The 19834-nt window shown below is 41.0% G+C and overlaps 1 protein-coding gene across 8 annotated transcripts in view; it reads left to right on the top strand.

Annotated features, from left to right (window-relative positions):
• The window catches only part of ddx31 (DEAD (Asp-Glu-Ala-Asp) box polypeptide 31), a 76124-nt gene that overhangs the window by 32413 nt on the left and 23877 nt on the right, over positions 1-19834 (top strand). For all 8 annotated transcript variants that reach the window (XM_082969309.1, XM_082969308.1, XM_082969314.1 and 5 more), the window contains exon 20: positions 7522-7705. In XM_082969309.1, the coding sequence (XP_082825435.1) occupies positions 7522-7705 (184 nt within the window). The remainder of the gene's footprint in view (positions 1-7521; positions 7706-19834) is intronic.

Below are 19834 nucleotides of genomic sequence, written 5' to 3'. Positions count from 1 at the left end.
CCTTTCCATTTTAAAACTGAATCCTAACATTAAAGAAAAACAAATAGTTGGGAATAACACAAAGGAAAATACCAGATTTAAGCACATGGGTAAAAATTAGAGGTCGACCGATTATGATTTTTCACCGCCGATACCAATTTGTTGGAGGACCCAAAAAAACCCGGGGGCCGATTAATCGGCCGATTTAAATAAAAAAAATAAAAAAAAATAACAAAAAAATAAAAAATATATATATATATATATATTTTTTAATTTTCTTATTTTAAATTTTTCTTATTTTGTATTATTTATTTGTAATAATGACAATTACAACAATACTGAATGAACACTTATTTTAACTTCTTTGGGATAGGGGGCAGTATTTTCACGGCCGGATAAAAAACGTACCCGATTTAATCTGGTTACTACTCCTGCCCAGAAACTAGAATATGCATATAATTAGTAGATTTGGATAGAAAACACTCCAAAGTTTCTAAAACTGTTTGAATGGTGTCTGTGAGTATAACAGAACTCCTATGGCAGGCCAAAACCTGAGAAGATTCCATGCAGGAAGTGCCCTGTCTGACAATTTGTTGTCCTTCTGTTGCATCTCTATCGACATTACAGCATCTGTGCTGTAACGTGATACTTTCTAAGGCTTCCATTGGCTCTCTAAAGCCGCCAGAAAGTGGAATGGGGTGGCTGCTGTCTCTGGGCAAAGTACAGCAGCTCTGTTTGTGAGTGGTCAGCCTGGGGACAGTGAGACGAGCTGCGCGGTCACGAGACTTCTCAATTTTTTTCTTTCAGTCTTTGAATGAATACAACGTTGCCCGGTTGGAATATTATCGCTATTTTACGAGAAAAATAGCAAAAAGATTGATTTTAAACAGCGTTTGACTGCTTCTAAGTACGGTAATGGAATATTTTGAATTTTTTGGTCACGAAATGCGCTCGCGCGTCACCCTTCGGATACTGACCTGAACGCACGAACAAAATGGAGGTATTTGGATATAACTATGGATTATTTGGAACCAAAACAACATTTGTTGTTGAAGTAGAAGTCCTGGGAGTGCATTCTGATGAAGAACAGCAAAGGTAATCCAATTTTTCTAATAGTAATTCTGAGTTTAGGTTGTCCCAAACTTGGTGGGTGTCAAATTAGCTAGCCGTGATGGCCGAGCTATGTACTCAGAATATTGCAAAATGTGCTTTCGCCGAAAAGCTATTTTAAAATCGGACATAGCGATTGCATAAAGGAGTTCTGTATCTCTAATTCTTAAAATAATTGTTGTGTATTTTGTCAACGTTTATCATGTAATTTAGTAAATTCACCGGAAGTTTTCGGTGGGTATGCTAGTTCTGAACATCACATGCTAATGTAAAAGGCTGGTTTTTTGATATAAATATGAACTTGATTGAACAAAACATGCATGTATTGTATAACATAATGTCCTAGGAGTGTCATCTGATGAAGATCATCAAAGGTTAGTGCTGCATTTAGCTGTGGTTTGGGTTTATGTGACATGCACTGCTCAACAAAATAAAGGGAACACTTAAACAACACAATGTAACTCCAAGTCAATCACACTTCTGTGAAATCAAACTGTCCACTTAGGAAGCAACACTGATTGACAATGCATTTCACATGCTGTTGTGCAAATGGAATAGACAACAGGTGGAAATTATAGGCAATTAGCAAGACGCCCCCAATAAAGGAGTGGTTCTGCAGGTGGTGACCACAGACCACTTCTCAGTTCCTATGCTTCCTGGCTTATGTTTTGGTCACTTTTGAATGCTGGCGGTGCTTTCACTCTAGTGGTATCATGAGACGGAGTCTACAACCCACACAAGTGGTTCAGGTAGTGCAGCTCATCCAGGATGACACATCAATGCGAGCTGTGGCAAGAAGGTTTGCTGTGTCTGTCAGCGTAGTGTCCAGAGCATGGAGGCGCTACCAGGAGACAGGCCAGTACATCAGGAGACGTGGAGGAGGCCGTAGGAGGGCAACAACCCAGCAGCAGGACCGCTACCTCCGCCTTTGTGCAAGGAGGAGCAGGAGGAGCACTGCCAGAGCCCTGCAAAATGACCTCCAGCAGGCCACAAATGTGCATGTGTCTGCTCAAACGGTCAGAAACAGACTCCATGAGGGTGGTATGAGGGCCCGACGTCCACAGGTGGGGGTTGTGCTTACAGCCCAACACCGTGCAGGACGTTTGGCATTTGCCAGAGAACACCAAGATTGGCAAATTCGCAACTGGCGCCCTGTGCTCTTCACAGATGATAGCAGGTTCACACTGAGCACATGTGACGGACGTGACAGAGTCTGGAGACGCCGTAGAGAACGTTCTGCTGCCTGCAACATCCTCCAGCATGTCCGGTTTGGCGGTGGGTCAGTCATGGTGTGTGGTGGCATTTCTTTTGGGGGGCCGCACAGCCCTCCATGTGCTCTCCAGAAGTAGCCTGACTGCCATTATGTACCGAGATGAGATCCTCAGACCTCTTGTGAGACCATATGCTGGTGCGGTTGGCCCTGGGTTCCTCCTAATGCAAGACAATGCTAGACCTCATGTGGCTGGAGTGTGTCAGCAGTTCCTGCAAGAGGAAGGCATTGATGCTGTGGACTGGCTCGCCCGTTCCCCAGACCTGAATCCAATTTAGCACATCTGGGACATCATGTCTCGCTCCATCCACCAACGCCACATTGCACCACAGACTGTCCAGGAGTTGGCGGATGCTTTAGTCCAGGTCTGGGAGGAGATCCCTCAGGAGACCATCCGCCACCTCATCAGGAGCATGCCCAGGCGTTTTAGGGAGGTCATACAGGCACGTGGAGGCCACACACACTACTGAGCCTCATTTTGACTTGTTTTAAGGACATTACATCAAAGTTGGATCAGCCTGTAGTGTGGTTTTCCACTTTAATTTCGTGTGACTCCAAATCCAGACCTCCATGGGTTGATAAATTGGATTTCCATTGATTATTTTTGTGTGATTTTGTTGTCAGCACATTCAACTATGTAAAGAAAAAAGTATTTAATAAGATTATTTCATTCATTCAGATCTAGGATGTGTTATTTTAGTGTTCCCTTTATTTTTTTGAGCAGTGTATATGCTCGCTTGGAAAATGGCTGTGTGATTATTTGTGTCTATGTACTCTCCTAACATAATATAATGTTTTGCTTTCGCTGTAAAGCCAAATTGGACAATGTGGTTAGATTAATGAGAGTCTTATCTCTGAAATGGTGTAAAATAGTTGATTGTTTGAGAAAATTGAATTGTGGTATTTTAGTTGGTTTTGTATTTCGCACCGTGCGATGCTGTTGGCTAGGGGTTCCGCAGGCGGAACGGGGTTCCACTAGCGGAACGTCTGTCCTCAACAGGTTAAGTTAATATAATACATCAATAAAATCATTTTCGCCTCAAATAAATAATGAAACGTTCAATTTGGTTTAAATAATGCAAAAACAAAGTGTTGGAGAAGAAAGTAAAAGTGCAGTATGTGCCATGTAAGAAAGCTAATGTTTTAGTGCCTTGCTCAGAACATGGGAACATATGAAAGCTAGTGGTTCCTTTTAACATGAGTCTTCAATATTCCCAGGTAGGAAGTTTTAGGTTATAGTTATTATATTATTATAGGAATTATAGGACTATTTCTCTCTATACGATTTGTATTTCATATACCTTTGACTATTGGATGTTCTTAAAGGCACTTTAGTATTGCCAGTGTAACAGTCTAGCTTCCGTCCCTCTCCTCGCTCCTACCTGGGCTCAAACCAGGAACACATCTACAACAGCCACCCTCGAAGCAGCGTTACCCATGCAGAGGAAGGGAAAGAACCACTCTGAAGTCTCAGAGCGAGTGACGTTTGAAACGCTATTAGCGTGCACCCGGCTAACTAGCTAGCCATTTCACATCGGTTACACCAGCCTAATCTTGGGAGTTGATAGGCTTGAAGGGGTGGGTATAATTTGTGGAACGTTCCAACAGGAATCTGTTCCAAAAAACGTAAAGTAAAAGGTTGCCAACCAACAACGCATACAAAGTAGCAACGCATACAAACCTAGCTAACTAGCTGCCGAATAGGCATCAACTCACCACGTAGCTAATTCTTAATGTTTGTCCATAGGCAACCAGAGTGAGGACAGACATTTTTCGGAATAAACGTGATGAGTGAAAAACGCAATGAAATAGACCACTCCCTACCCGGTATCTTATTCTGCCGCTATACAAATATGTATGCCTTGTTTTTTGGAAGCCTTGTTATTTACGAAGTTTTTGGAATAGATTCCTGTTGGAACGTTCCACAAATTATACCCACCCAGGTTGAAGTCATTAACAGCGCAATGCTTGAAGCACAGCAAAGGGCTGTTTGAATGAATGCTTACGAGCCTGCTGCTGCCTACCACCGCTCAGTCAGACTGCTCTATCAAATCATAGACTTAATTATAATATAATAAACACACAGAAATACGAGCCTTGGGTCATTAATATGGTCGAATCTGGAAACTATCATCTCGAAAACAAAAGTTTTTTTCTTTCAGTGAAATACGGAACTGTTCCGTATTTTATCTAACGGGTGACTAAGTCTAAATATTCCTGTTAGACATTGATGTTTATGGTTAGGTACATTGGTGCAACGACCGTACTTTTTTCGCAAATGCGCTTGTTAAATCAACACCCGTTTGTCGAAGTAGGCTGTGATTCAATGAAAATTAACAGGCACCGCATCGATCATATGCAACACAGGACACGTTAGATAAACTAGTAATATCATCAACCATGTGTAGTTAACTAGTGATTATGTTAAGATTGATAGTTTTTTATAAGTCTAATGCTAGCTAGCAACTTACCTTTGCTTCTTGCTGCCCTCGCGTTACAGGTAGTCAGCCTGTTAATCCTTGTGGAGTGCAATGTAAGGCAGGTGGTTAGAGCGTTGGACTGGTAACCGAAGGTTGCAAAAACGAATCCCCCCTGAACAAGGCAGTTAACCCCCGTTTCTAGGCCGTCATTGTAAATAAGAATGTGTTCTTAATCTGACTTGCCTAGTTGTATAAAGGTGTATAAAAAAAAAAAAAAACGCAAATCGGTGGCCAAAAATACCGATTACCGATTGTTATGAAGACTTGAAATCGGACCTAATTAATCGGCCATTCCGATTAATCGGTCGACTTCTAGTTAATATTGCCTGCTAACCTGGATTTCTTTTAGCTAAATATGCAGGTTTAAAAATATATACTTCTGTGTATTGATTTTAAGAAAGACATTGATGTTTATGGTTAGGTACAAGTCGGAGCAACCTTTTTCGCGAATGCGCACCGCATCGATTATATGCAACGCAGGACAGGCTAGATAAACTAGTAATATCATCTACCATGTGTAGTTAAACTAGTGATTATGATTGATTGATTGTTTTTATAAGATAAGTTTAATACTAGCTAGCAACTTACCTTGGCTTCTTACTGCATTCGCGTAACAGGCAGGCTCCTCGTGGAGTGCAATGGAAAGCAGGTGGTTAGAGCGTTGGACTAGTTTACCGTAAGGTTGCAAGATTGAATCGCCAAGCTGACAAGGTAAAAATCTGTCGTTCTTCCCCTGAACAAGGCAGTTAACCCACCGTTCCTAGGCCGTCATTGAAAATAAGAATGTGTTCTTAACCGACTTTCCTAGTTAAAAAATATTTATAAAAATAGAAATCGGCAAATCGGTGGTCAAAAATACCGATTGCCGATTGTTATGAACACTTGAAATCGGCCCTAATTAATCGGCCATTCTGATTTAATCGGTCGACCTCTAGTAAAAATTAAATAAATTCAAGTTAAATGCATAATCAGCATGCGTTACAAACCAACTTCACCCATCATTGCTAGGTTAAACGGACAATAAAAGCGAAGAATTTTGTTTAACATGATCATTGACATTACAGTGTATATAGCAGGAAAGTTTGGGTACAGAATCAAAAGAAAGGCTTCCTCACTATGAGAGAATGATATCCTCACTAACGGTTTGTCTGGTTGACTGGTTTAACCTCTCTGGGCTAGGCGGGACGAAATCGTCCCACCTACGCAACAGCCAGTGTAATCCCGTGGCGCGATTTTCAAATACCTTAGAAATGCTATTACTTCAATTTCTCAAACATATGACTATTTTACACCATTTTAAAGACAAGACTCTCGTTAATCTAACCACACTGTCCGATTTCAAAAAGGCTTTACAGCGAAAGCAAAACATTAGATTATGTCAGCAGAGTACCCAGCCAGAAATAATCAGACACCCATTTTTCAAGCTAGCATATAATGTCACAAAAACCCAGAAGACAGCTAAATGCAGCACTAACCTTTGATGATCTTCATCAGATGACACACCTAGGACATTATGTTATACAATACATGCATGTTTTGTTCAATCAAGTTCATATTTATATCAAAAACCAGCTTTTTACATTAGCATGTGACGTTCAGAACTAGCATACCCCCCGCAAACCTCCGGTGAATTTACTAAATTACTCACGATAAACGTTCACAAAAAACATAACAATTATTTTAAGAATTATAGATACAGAACTCCTTTGTGCAATCGAGGTGTCCAATTTTAAAATAGCTTTTCGGTGAAAGCACATTTTGCAATATTCTGAGTACATAGCCCAGCCATCACGGCTAGCGATTTAGACACCCACCAAGTTTAGCCCTGACCAAACTCCGATTTACTATTACAAATGTTTGATTACCTTTGGTGTTCTTCGTCAGAATGCAGTCCCAGGACTGCTACTTCAATAACAAATGTTGGTTTGGTCCAAAATAATCCATCGTTATATCCAAATAGCGGCGTTTTGTTCGTGCGTTCAAGACACTATCCGAAGTGTAAATAAGGGTCACGAGCATGGCGCAATTCGTGACAAAACATTTCTAAATATTCCATTACCGTACTTCGAAGCATGTCAACCGCTGTTTAAAATCCATTTTTATGCCATTTTTCTCGTAAAAAAGCGATAATATTCCGACCGGGAATCTGCGTTTAGGTAAACAGAGGAAAGAAAACAAAGCATTCGGTCGACGCGGGCACGCGCCTGAGTCTCACAGTACTGTAACCAGCCACTACCCAAACTCGCAACTTTTTTTCAGCCAGAGCCTGCAAAGCCACGATTCAGCTTTTTGCCGGGCTTCTGAGAGCCTATGGGAGCCGTAGGAAGTGTCACGTTATAGCAGAGATCCTCAGTCTTCAATAAACAGAGGCAAGAAGAACGACACCTTGTCAGACAGGCCACTTCCTGCATGAAATCTTCTCAGGTTTTTGCCTGCCATATGAGTTCTGTTATACTCACAGACACCATTCAAACAGTTTTAGAAACTTTAGGGTGTTTTCTATCCAAAGCCAATAATTATATGCATATTCTAGTTACTGGGCAGGAGTAGTAACCAGATTAAATCGGGTACGTTTTTTATCCAGCGGTGTCAATACTGCCCCCTAGCCCTAACCGGTTAAACTCCTGTTTTGTGGTCTTCGTTTTAGTGATGTTCATGCAGCGCTTTCCTCTGTTGCTTTAGCCTTGCAGTCGTTCCTACGGGCGTACACTGCCTACCCGTCCAACATGAAGCACATCTTCCATATCAAAGCCCTGCACCTGGGCCACGCCGCCAAGAGCTTCGGCCTGAGGGACGCCCCACAGGGCCTGGTCACCGCCCCTGCCAAGGGCTCCAACAAAGACAAGGGACAGGCCAAGGACAAGAGGTGAGCCAAAACACTGCGGCACCGCTAGCATTACTGAACTGTCTGTCACTTTTTTACTGTCATTCATACATTTTTTTTATGTAAAAATGTGTTGTGTTTAGCATGTACAGTGGGGCAAAAAGTATTTAGTCAGCCACCAATTGTGCAAGTTCTCCCACTTAAAAAGATGAGAGAGGCCTGTAATTTTCATCATAGGTACACTTCAACTATGACAGACAAAATGAGAAGAAAAAAATCCAGAAAATCACATTGTAGGATTTTTAATGAATTTATTTGCAAATTATGGTGGAAAATAAGTATTTGGTCAATAACAAAAGTTTATCTCAATAACTTTTATATACCCTTTGTTGGCAATGACACAGGTCAAACGTTTTGTGTAAGTCTTCACAAGGGTTTCACACACTGTTGCTGGTATTTTGGCCCATTCCTCCATGCAGATCTCCTCTAGAGCAGTGATGTTTTGGGGCTGTCGCTGGGCAACACGGACTTTCAACTCCCTCCAAAAATTTTCTATGGGGTTGAGATCTGGAGACTGGCTAGGTCACTCCAGGACCTTGAAATGCTTCTTACGAAGCCACTCCTTTGTTGCCCGGGCGGTGTGTTTGGGATCATTGTCATGCTGAAAGACCCAGCCACGTTTCATCTTCAATGCCCTTGCTGATGGAAGGAGGTTTTCACTCAAAATCTCACGATACATGGCCCCATTCATTCTTTCCTTTACACGGATCAGTCGTCCTGGTCCCTTTGCAGAAAAACAGCCCCAAAGCATGATGTTTCCACCCCCGTGCTTCACAGTAGGTATGGTGTTCTTTGGATGCAACTCAGCATTCTTTGTCCTCCAAACACGACGAGTTGAGTTTTTACCAAAAAGTTCTATTTTGGTTTCATCTGACCATATGACATTCTCCCAGTCCTCTTCTGGATCATCCAAATGCTCTCTAGCAAACTTCAGACGGGCCTGGACATATACTGGCTTAAGCAGGGGGACACGTCTGGCACTGCAGGATTTGAGTCCCTGGCGGCGTAGTGTGTTACTGATGGTAGGCTTTGTTACTTTGGTCCCAGCTCTCTGCAGGTCATTCACTAGGTCCCCCCGTGTGGTTCTGGGATTTTTGCTCACCGTTCTTGTGATCATTTTGACCCCACGAGGTGAGATCTTGCGTGGAGCCCCAGATCGAGGGAGATTATCAGTGGTCTTGTATGTCTTCCATTTCCTAATAATTGCTCCCACAGTTGATTTCTTCAAACCAAGCTGCTTACCTATTGCAGATTCAGTCTTCCCAGCCTGGTGCAGGTCTACAATTTTGTTTCTGGTGTTCTTTGACAGCTCTTTGGTCTTGGCCATAGTGGAGTTTGGAGTGTGACTGTTTGAGGTTGTGGACAGGTGTATTTTATACTGATAACAAGTTCAAACAGGTGCCATTAATACAGGTAACGAGTGGAGGACAGAGGAGCCTCTTAAAGAAGAAGTTACAGGTCTGTGAGAGCCAGAAATCTTGGTAGTTTGTAGGTGACCAAATACTTATTTTCCACCATAATTTGCAAATAAATTCATTAAAAATCCTACAATGTGATTTTTTTTGATATTTTTTTCTCATTTTGTCTGTCATAGTTGACGTGTACCTATGATGAAAATTACAGGCCTCTCTCTTCTTTTTAAGTGGGAGAACTTGCACAATTGGTGGCTGACTAAATACTTTTTTGCCCCACTATGTATGTATGTACAGTTGAAGTCGGAAGTTTACATACATCTTAGCCAAATACATTAAACTCAGTTTTTCACAATTCCTGACATTTAATCCTAGTAAAAATTCCCTGTTTTAGGTCAGTTAGGATCACCACTTTATTTTAAGAATGTGAAATGTCATAATAGCAGAGAGAATGATTTATTTCAGCTTTTATTTCTTTCATCACATTCCCAGTGGGTTAGAAGTTTACATACTCAATTAGTACTGTAATTTCCGGACAATTAAGTGCACCTGAATATAAGCCGCACCCACTGAATTAAAAAATATATATTATTTTGAACATAAATAAGCCGCAGGTGCCTACCGGTACATTGAAACAAATTAACTTTACACAGGCTTTAACGAAACACGGCTTGTAACAAAATAAATGGGCTTTAACGAAACACAGCTTGTAACAAAAAATAAAAAATTAGCTGTAAGCTTTAGTTGTCTTTTTGCACTGAGTCAATTCCTCACGCTGCAGTTTCCAACGTCTTATCGACTCATTAAGACCAAGCTCCCGTGCAGCAGCTCTATTTCCTTTTCCAACAGCCAGATCAATCGCCTTCAACTTGAAAGCTGCATCATATGCATTTCTCCGCGTCTTTGCCATGATGAGGGTGACAAAATGACTACCGTAATCAGAATGATGGGAAGTTTGAGAGCTCTCGATTTAATCTAAACAGTAAACAAAAGACTTGTCTGACCTTAAACCGTTCGGCAATTCAAGCTTCATGCCGCCAAAAAAACTGAGCACGTCACAGAATGTATTTTTGGAGAAAAAAAATTGAAAGCGGGAAAAATCCATATTAGCCGCGTCATTGTTTAACCTCTTACATCTAGACGTTCCGCTAGCGGAACACCTGCTCCAATATCCAATGATAGGCGTGGCGCGAAATACAAACTCCTCGAAAATCCGAAAACTTCAATTTTTCAAACATATGACTATTTTAGACCATTTTAACCCCTGGTCGGGCTCGGGACGGACATCCAGCGAAAAATCCTATCGCCATTAGCATAACAAAATGTAATATATATATTTTTTCAAATATAGGACTATGTTATATCGTTTTATAGATACACCTCTCCTGAATCGAACCACGTTGTCCGATTTCAAAAAGGCTTTACAGCAAAAGCAAAACATTAGATTATGTTAGAGGAGTATATCGTAAAAGTAGCCACATAGCCATTTTCCGACCAGCCACATGCATCACAAATAACCAAAAAAACAGCTAAATGCAGCACTAACCTTTGACAACCTTCATCAGATGACACTCCTAGGACATCATGTTACACAATACATGCATTCTTTTGTTCGATAAAGTTCATATTTATATATAAAAAGAGCATTTTACATCGGCGCGTGACGTTGACTAACTATTTTCCCTCAAATGCATCCGGTGAAACAGCGCTACAATTTACTAAATTACTATTCGAAAACATTTTTAAAATGTAATATTGTCATTCTAAGATTTATAGATGAATATCTCTTGAAAGCACCTGTAATGCCAGATTTAAAAAATAACTTTACTGGGTAATCACACTTTGCGATAAAAGGGGATGCGATACTCAGAAAAATAGGCTACCGTTACAGGTCAGCGCCATCTTGGAACAATCGCATATCAAATCTACTCTTGTATACTATTGTCAATAATCCCTTACCTTTGATTATCTTCCTCAGAAAGCACTTCCAGGAATCCCAGGTCCACAACAAATGTATTTTCGTTCGAAAAAGTTAATCCTTTACGTCCCAATAGCTTGTTCTTGTTAGCGCGTTCTGAAGGCTGCTCCAAAACTTTCATCGGCTGCGGGACTACTCTTTCAATAAAATGCATTTTTTTTTTAAATTTAGGTTCGTTCAAACATGTCAAACGTTGTATAACATAAATCTTTAGGGCCTTTTTCAACCAGAGCTCCAATAAGATTCAAGGGGGATGATTGCATTGTCTTTCAAAACGTTTCGAAAGGGGAGGGTAACAAGGGGCGCCGGCGTCATAATGGTGATGGCCCTCCTCATGTGACCACTTTCCACAGCGTCTCATTCATTCAGTTTTCACAGTAGAAGGCTCAAATCACTTTGTAAAGACTGGGGACATCTAGTGGAAGCAATAGGAAGTGCTCAATGAACCATTGCTCACTGTGTGACTTACAGGCAAAGTGGTGAAGTTGAGTCCGCAATTCAGAATTCCACATCCTGTTACGATCTGTCTCGGGGTTTTGACTGCCATATGAGTTCTGTTATACTCACAGACACCATTCAAACAGTTTTAGAAACTTTAGGGTGTTTTCTATCCACAAATATTAATTATATGCATATTCTAGCTTCTGAGTTTGAGTAGGAGGCCGTTTAAAATGGGCACAATTTTTTTTCTAAAATCGCTGTAGCGCCCCCTATCCTAGGCGACCGTCAAGAGGTTAAAGACAAGACTCTCCTTTATCTAACCACACTGTCCGATTTCAAAAAGGCTTTACAGCGAAAGCAAAACATTAGATTATGTCAGCAGAGTACCCAGCCAGAAATAATCAGACACCCATTTTTCAAGCTAGCGTATAATGTCACAAAAAACAAAACCACAGCTAAATGCAGCACTAACCTTTGATGATCTTCATCAGATGACACTCCTAGGACATTGTTATACAATACATGCTTTTTACATTAGCATGTGACGTTCAGAACTAGCATTCCCACCGAACACTTCCGGTGCATTTACTAAATTACTCACGATAAACGTTCACAAAAAAACATAACAATTATTTTAAGAATTATAGATACAGAACTCCTTTATGCAATCGCGGTGTCCAATTTTAAAATAGCTTTTCGGTGAAAGCACATTTTGCAATATTCTGAGTAGATAGCTCGCCATCACGGGCTAGCTATTTTGACACCCACCAAGTTTGGTACTCACCAAACTCAGATTTACTATAAGAAAAATTGGATTACCTTTGCTGTTCTTTGTCAGAATGCACTCCCAGGACTTCTACTTCAATAACAAATGTTGGTTTGGTTCCAAATAATCCATAGTTATATCCAAATAGCAGCGTTTTATTCTGCGTTCAAGACACTATCCGAAGGGTGACACGCCCGGCGCGTTTCGTGACAAATTTCAAAATATTCCATTACCGTACTTCGAAGCATGTCAAACGCTGTTTAAAATCAATTTTTATGCGATTTTTCTCGTAAAAAAGCGATAATATTCCGACCGGGAGTCGTTGTTTTCGTTCAAAGACTGAAAATGAAAACATGGAGTCGTCTCGTGCACGCGTGCGCCAGTCTCATTGTTCTCAGATCGACCATTTACCAAATGCGCTACTGTTTTTCAGCCATGGCCTGCAAAGTCATCATTCAACATTCTGGCGCCTTCTGAGAGCCTATGGGAGCATTAGAAAATGTCACGTTACAGCAGAGATCCCCTGTTTTGGATAGAGATGATCAAGAAATGGTCAGAGAGGGCACTTCCTGTTTGGAATCTTCTCGGGTTTTGGCCTGCCAAATGAGTTCTGTTATACTCACAGACACCATTCAAACAGTTTTAGAAACTTTGGAGTGTTTTCTATCCAAAGCTAATCATTATATGCATATTCTAGTTTCTGGGCAGGAGTAATAATCAGATTGAATCGGGTACGTTCTTTATCCCTACCCTATCCATAACAAGTTAAGCAGCGAGGTTCAAAGCGTGGGAAAAAAGTTGCGGCTTATAATCCGGAATTTACGGTATTTGGTAGCATAGCCTTTAAATTGTTTAACTTAGGTAAAATATTTTGGGTAGCCTTCCACAACCTTCCCACAGTAAGTTGGGTGAATTTTGGCCCATTCCTCCTGACAGAGCTGGTGTAACTGAGTTAGGTTTGTAGGCCTCCTTGCTCGCACATGCTTTTTCAGTTCTGCACGCAAATTTTCTATAGGATTGAGGTCAGGGCTTTGTGATGGCCACTCCAATACCTTGACTTTATTGTCCTTAAGCCATTTTGCCACAACTTTGGAAGTATGCTTGGGGTCATTGTCCATTTGGAAGACCCATTTGCGACTAAGCTTTAACCTGTTAGGGCTAGGGGGCAGTATTGACACGGCTGGATAAAAAACATACCCGATTTAATCTGGTTACCACTCCTACCCAGTAACTAGAATATGCATATACTTATTACATATGGATAGAAAACACCCTAAATTTTCTAAAACTGTTTGAATGGTGTCTGTGAGTATAACAGAACTCAAATGGCAGGTCAAAACCTGAGAGATTCCTTTACAGGAAGTGGCCTGTCTGACCATTTCTTGAACTTCTTTTCCATCTCTATCATTTACTAAGGATCTCTGCTCTAACGTGACACTTCCCACGTCGTCCATAGGCGCTCAGAGCCCGGGAAAAAACAGAATGTCGTCATTCCAGCCCCAGGCTGAAACACATTATCGCCTTTCTCAAGTGGCCGATCAAGGGACACTGGCCTTATGCGCGTGACCCCGACCGCCCCCGCCTTTGGGATTTTTTCCTCTGTTTGCCGAAAAGGAGATTCCCTGTCGGAATATTATCGCTTTTCTACGAGAAAAATGTCGTAAAAATTGATTTTAAACAGCGGTTGACATGCTTCGAAGTACGGTAATGGAATATTTAGAATTTTATTGTCACGAATTGCGCCATGCGCGTGACACTTCTTTACTATTTCGGATAGTGTCTGGAACGCACGAACAAAACGCCGCTATTCGGATATAACGATGGATTATTTTGGACCAAACCAACATTTGTTATTGAAGTAGCAGTCCTGGGTGTGCATTCTGACGAAGACAACAAAAGGTAATCAAACTTTTATAATAGTAAATATGATTATGGTGAGTGCTAAACTTGCCGGGTGTCTAAATAGCGAGCCCGTGATGCCTGGGCTATGTACTTAGAATATTGCAAAATGTGCTTTCACCAAAAAGCTATTTTAAAATCGGACATATCGAGTGCATAGAGGAGGTCTGTATCTATAATTCTTAAAATAATTGTTATGCTTTTTGTGAACGTTTATCGTGAGTAATTTAGTAAAATGTTAGCGAATTCCCCGGAAGTTTGCGGGTGGTATGCTAGTTCTGAACGTCACATGCTAATGTAAAAAGCTGGTTTTTGATATAAATATGAACTTGATTGAACAAAACATGCATGTATTGTATAACATAATGTCCTAGGGTTGTCATCTGATGAAGATCATCAAAGGTGAGTGCTGCATTTAGCTGTCTTCTGGGTTTTGGTGACATTATATGCTGGCTTGAAAAATGGGTGTCTGATTATTTCTGGCTTGGTACTCTGCTGACATAATCTAATGTTTTGCTTTCGTTGTAAAGCCTTTTTGAAATCGGACAGTGTGGTTAGATTAACGAGAGTCTTGTCTTTAAATGGCTGTAAAATAGTCATATGTTTGAGAAATTGAAGTAATAGGATTTTTAAGGTTTTGAAAATCGCGCCACAGGCTGGCAGTGGCTGTTACGTAGGTGGGACGCAAGCGTCCCACCTAGCCCATAGAGGTTAACTTCCTGACTGATGTCTTGAGATGTTGCTTCAATATATCTACATCATTTTCGTTCCTCATGATGTCATCTATTTTGTGAAGTGCACCAGTCCCTCCTGCCGCAAAGCACCCCCACAACATGATGCTGCCACCCCTGTGCTTTACGGTTGGGATGGTGTTCTTCGGCTTGCGAGGCTCCCCCTTTTTCCTCCAAACATAACGATGGTCATTATGGCCAAACAGTTGTATTTTTGTTTCATCGGGCCAGAGGACGATTTCTCCAAAAAGTACGATCTTTGTCCCCATGTGCAGTTGCAAACCGTAGTCTGGCTTTTTTATGGTGGATTTGGAGCAGTGGCTTCTTCCTTGCGAGTGGCCTTTCAGGTTATGTCGATATAGGACTCGTTTTACTGTGGATATAGCTACTTTTGTACCTGTTTCCTCAGCATCTTCACAAGGTCCTTTACTGCTGTTCTGGGATCGATTCGCACTTTTCGCACCAAAGTACATTCATCTCTAGGAGACAGAATGCGTCTCCTTCCTGAGCGGTATGACGGCTGCGTGGTCCCATGGTGTTTATACTTGCGTACTATTGTTTGTACAGATGAATGTGGCACCTTCAGTGGTTTGGAAATTTCTCCCAAGGATGAACCAGACTTGTGGACGTCTCCAAATTGTTTTCTGAGGTCTTGGCTGATTTCTTTCGATTTTCCCAAAGAGGCACTGAGTTTGAAGATAGGCCTTGAAATTAGAGGTCGACCGATTAATCGGAATGGCCGATTAATTAGGGCCGATTTCAAGTTTTCATAACAATCGGTATTTTTGGACACCGATTTGCTGCTCTAACCACCTGCTTTACATTGCACTCCACGAGGAGCCTGCCTGTAACGCGAATGCAGTAAGAAGCCAAGGTATGTTGCTAGCTAGCATTAAACTTATCTTAACCTCTATGGGCTAGGTGGGACGCTAGCGTGCCACCCGTGGTGCACTCCATCAACAGCAGGTGCATTTCAAGAGCGGCAAATTTGAATCCAAATAAATGTCAAAATTCAAATTTTTCAAACATACAACTATTTTACACCCTTTGAAAGATAAACATCTCCTTAATCTAACCACGTTTTACGATTTCAAAAAGGTTTTACGGCGAAAGCATAAATTTAGAGTATGTTAGGACAGTACATTTACAAGAGTTGTGTGTAATGTTTTGTCAAGTCAAAGACAGGGTCACCAAAACCATAAAACCAGCTAAAATGATGCACTAACCTTTTACAATCTCCATCAGATGACACTCCTAGGACATTATGTTAGACAATGCATGCATTTTTAGTTCTATCAAGTTCATATTTATATCCAAAAACAGCGTTTTACTATGGCATTGATGTTGAGGAAATCGTTTCCCTCCAATAACCGGCAGTCAAGTCAGCGTCACAAATTAAATAATTAAAATTAGAAAACATTGGTAAAATATTATATTGTCATTTAAAGAATTATAGATTTACATCTCTTGAACGCAATCAACTTGCCAGATTTAAAAATAACCTTACTGGGAAATCACACTTTGCAATAATCTGAGCACTGCGCCCAGAAAAATACGCGTTGCGATACAGACTAGACGTCATGTTGGGGAGATCTAAAATTGAAAATACTATGTAAATAATCCATTACCTTTGATTCTCTTCATCAGATGTCACTTCCAGGTATCACAGGTCCATAACGAATGTAGTTTTGTTCAAAAAAGCTCATCATTTATGTCCAAAAATCTCCGTCTTGTTAGCACATGATCTAAGCCAGCCGGACTTCTCGTCATGAACGAGGGGAAAAAATATATTTCCGTTCGTTCAAACATGTCAAACGTTGTATAGCATAAATCATTAGGGCCTTTTTTAACCAGAACATGAATAATATTCAAGGTGGACGAATGCATACTCTTTTATAACGTATTGGAACGAGGGTACCCAACATGAACTCGCGCGCCAGGTGTCTAATGGGACATCATCGTTCCATGGCTCTTGTTCGGTCAGATCTCCCTCCAGAAGACTCAAAACACTTTGTAAAGGCTGGTGACATCTAGTGGAAGCAATAGGAAGTGCCAAAATATTCCTCAGCCCCTGTGTTTTTCAATGGGATAGGTTTAAAGTCAATACAACACATCAGGTATCCACTTCCTGTCAGAAAATGTCTCAGGGTTTTGCCTGCCAAATGAGTTCTGTTATACTCACAGACACCATTCAAACAGTTTTAGAAACTTTAGTGTTTTCTATCCATATATAATAAGTATATGCATATTCTAGTTACTGGGTAGGATTAGTAACCAGATTAAATCGGGTACATTTTTTTTATCCAGACGTGCAAATGCTGCCCCCTAGCCCTAACAGGTTAATCAATCATAATCACTAGTTAATTAACTACACATGGTTGATGATATTACTAGTTTATCTAGCCTGTCCTGCGTTGCATATAATCGATGCGGTGCGCATTCGCAAAAAGGACTGTCATTGCTCCAACGTGTACCTAACCATAAACATGTCTTTCTTAAAATCAATACACAAGTATATATTTTTAAACCTGCATATTTAGCTAAAAGAAACCATGTTAGCAGGCAATATTAACCAGGTGAAATTGTCACTTCTCTTGCGTTCATTGCACGCAGAGTCAGGGTATATGCAACAGTTTGGGCCGCTTGGCTTGTTGCGAACTAATTTGCCAGAATTTTACGTAATTATGACATAACATTGAAGGTTGTGCAATGTAACAGGAATATTTAGACTTAGGGATGCCACCATCAGATAAAATACGGAACGGTTCACTGAAATATATATATATATATACTTTTTCCGACATGATAGTTTCCGGATTCAACCATATTAATGACCTAAGGCTCGTATTTCTGTGCGTTTCTTATAATTAAGTCTATGATTTGATAGAGCAGTCTGACTGAGCGGTGGTAGGCACCAGCAGGCTCGTAAGCATTCATTCAAACAGCACTTTTGTGCGTTTTGCCAGCAGCTCTTCGCAATGCTTCAAGCATTGCGCTGTTTATAACTTCAAGCCTATCAACTCCCAAGATTAGGCTGGCGTAACCGATGTGAAATGGCTAGCTAGTTAGCGGGGTGCGCGCTAATAGCGTTTCAAACGTCACTCGCTCTGAGACTTGGAGTAGTTGTTCCCCTTGCTCTGCATGGGTAACGCTGCTTCGAGGGTGGCTGTTGTCGATGTGGTCCTGGTTCGAGCCCAGGTAGGAGCGAGGAGAGGGACGGAAGCTATACTGTTACACTGGCAATACTAAAGTCCCTATAAGAACATCCAATAGTCAAAGGTATATGAAATACAAATGGTATAGAGAGAAATAGTCCTATAATTCCTATAATAAATACAACCTAAAACTTCTTACCTGGGAATATTGAAGACTCATGTTAAAAGGAACCACCAGCTTTCATATGTTCTCATGTTCTGAGCAAGGCACTTAAACGTTAGCTTTCTTACATGGCACATATTGCACTTTTACTTTCTTCTCCAACACTTTGTTTTTGCATTATTTAAACCAAATTGAACATGTTTCATTATTTAATTGAGGCTAAATTGATTTTATTGATGTATTATATTAAGTTAAAATAAGTGTTCATTCAGTATTTAACCTTTATCGGATTTTCTTGGTCCTCCAATAATCGGTCGACCTCTACTTGAAATACATCCACAGGTACACCTCCAATAGGCTAATTGACATCATTTGAGTCAATCAGAAGCTTCTAAAGCATTTTCTGGAATTTTCCAAGATGTTTAAAGGCACAGACAACTTAGTGTATGTAAACTTCTGACCCACTGGAATTGTGATACAGTGAATTATAAGTGAAATAATCTGTCTGTAAACAATTGTTGGAAAAATTACTTGTCATGCACAAATTAAATATCCTAACCAACTTGCCAAAACTATAGTTTGTTCACAAGAAATGTGTGGAGTGGTTGAAAAACGAGTTTAGTGACTCCAACCTAAGTGTATGTAAACTTCCGACGTCAACTGTATGTATGTATGTATGTATGTATGTATGTATGTATGTATGTATGTATGTATGTATGTGCAGTGGAGGAAGCTGCCTTTTTTTGCTTTTGAAATAGCAGCCATAGCGAGCTGCTATTCCTGTCCCTCTGGGTGTAGAGGAGTGGCTGTAGAGGAGTGGCTGTATGTCTAGACCCCCAGAGGACAATCCGTATGGCCAGGCGTGGCCGTTGCTAGGGGTGTCTGACACTGGACCTGCCTCCACTCATCTCTACTCACACAGCTATTAGTGGTCATCTGAGGGATCCCCCTGAGGCCTTAGCACTCAGGTTCTGGCCTGACTGGCTTCTGGCTGGCTGCTTGGCCTGGACTCGCCCTCTAGACAGACGCAGGCAGCGCAGCACAGTCGGAGAGAGGGAAGGAGGGTCATCTCAGCAGGGTGCCCTAGTGCTCATTAGCCTGCTGATTGTGGGAGACATGTTAGTATATTCTGTGCTGCTTGGACTGATTAGCGTGGGCCCTCACTTCTACAGCAAGCTAGCAGCTAGCACCTGCTATAGATTAATGCAGTCTGACTGACGTTCAGCTCAGTGGAACTTGGTTTATTTGGTTTCGGTGAGCTTGGTTTGTAAAACAATTCCTTGCCCATCACCTTGATGTAAGAGTGTGGTTTATGTTTTTTCCCTGTGTGTCCCAAGCGGCACCTTATTCCCTATGTAGTGCACTACTTTTGACCAGGGTCCTGGGCCTCGTTTCCCAAAGCCTTCATAGCATTAAGATCATTGTTAGAACCGTCTTACCATCTTCGGTTGTTTCCCAAACCATTATTAGTAAAGTTGCACTTGAAAACGTTTTATTTACCAACTGCCTTAGATGCTTTTTTGCCCTTCCCAGTCATTTTATACACAGAAGAGCTTAGCTTAACAC

The sequence above is a fragment of the Salmo salar genome, chromosome 26 (genome assembly GCF_965601325.2).
Source record: "Salmo salar chromosome 26, fSalSal1, whole genome shotgun sequence".
NCBI classification, from domain to species: Eukaryota; Metazoa; Chordata; class Actinopteri; order Salmoniformes; family Salmonidae; genus Salmo; species Salmo salar.
Note: the sequence above shows the minus strand (reverse complement) of the source record. Positions and strands in the feature narration are given on the sequence as shown.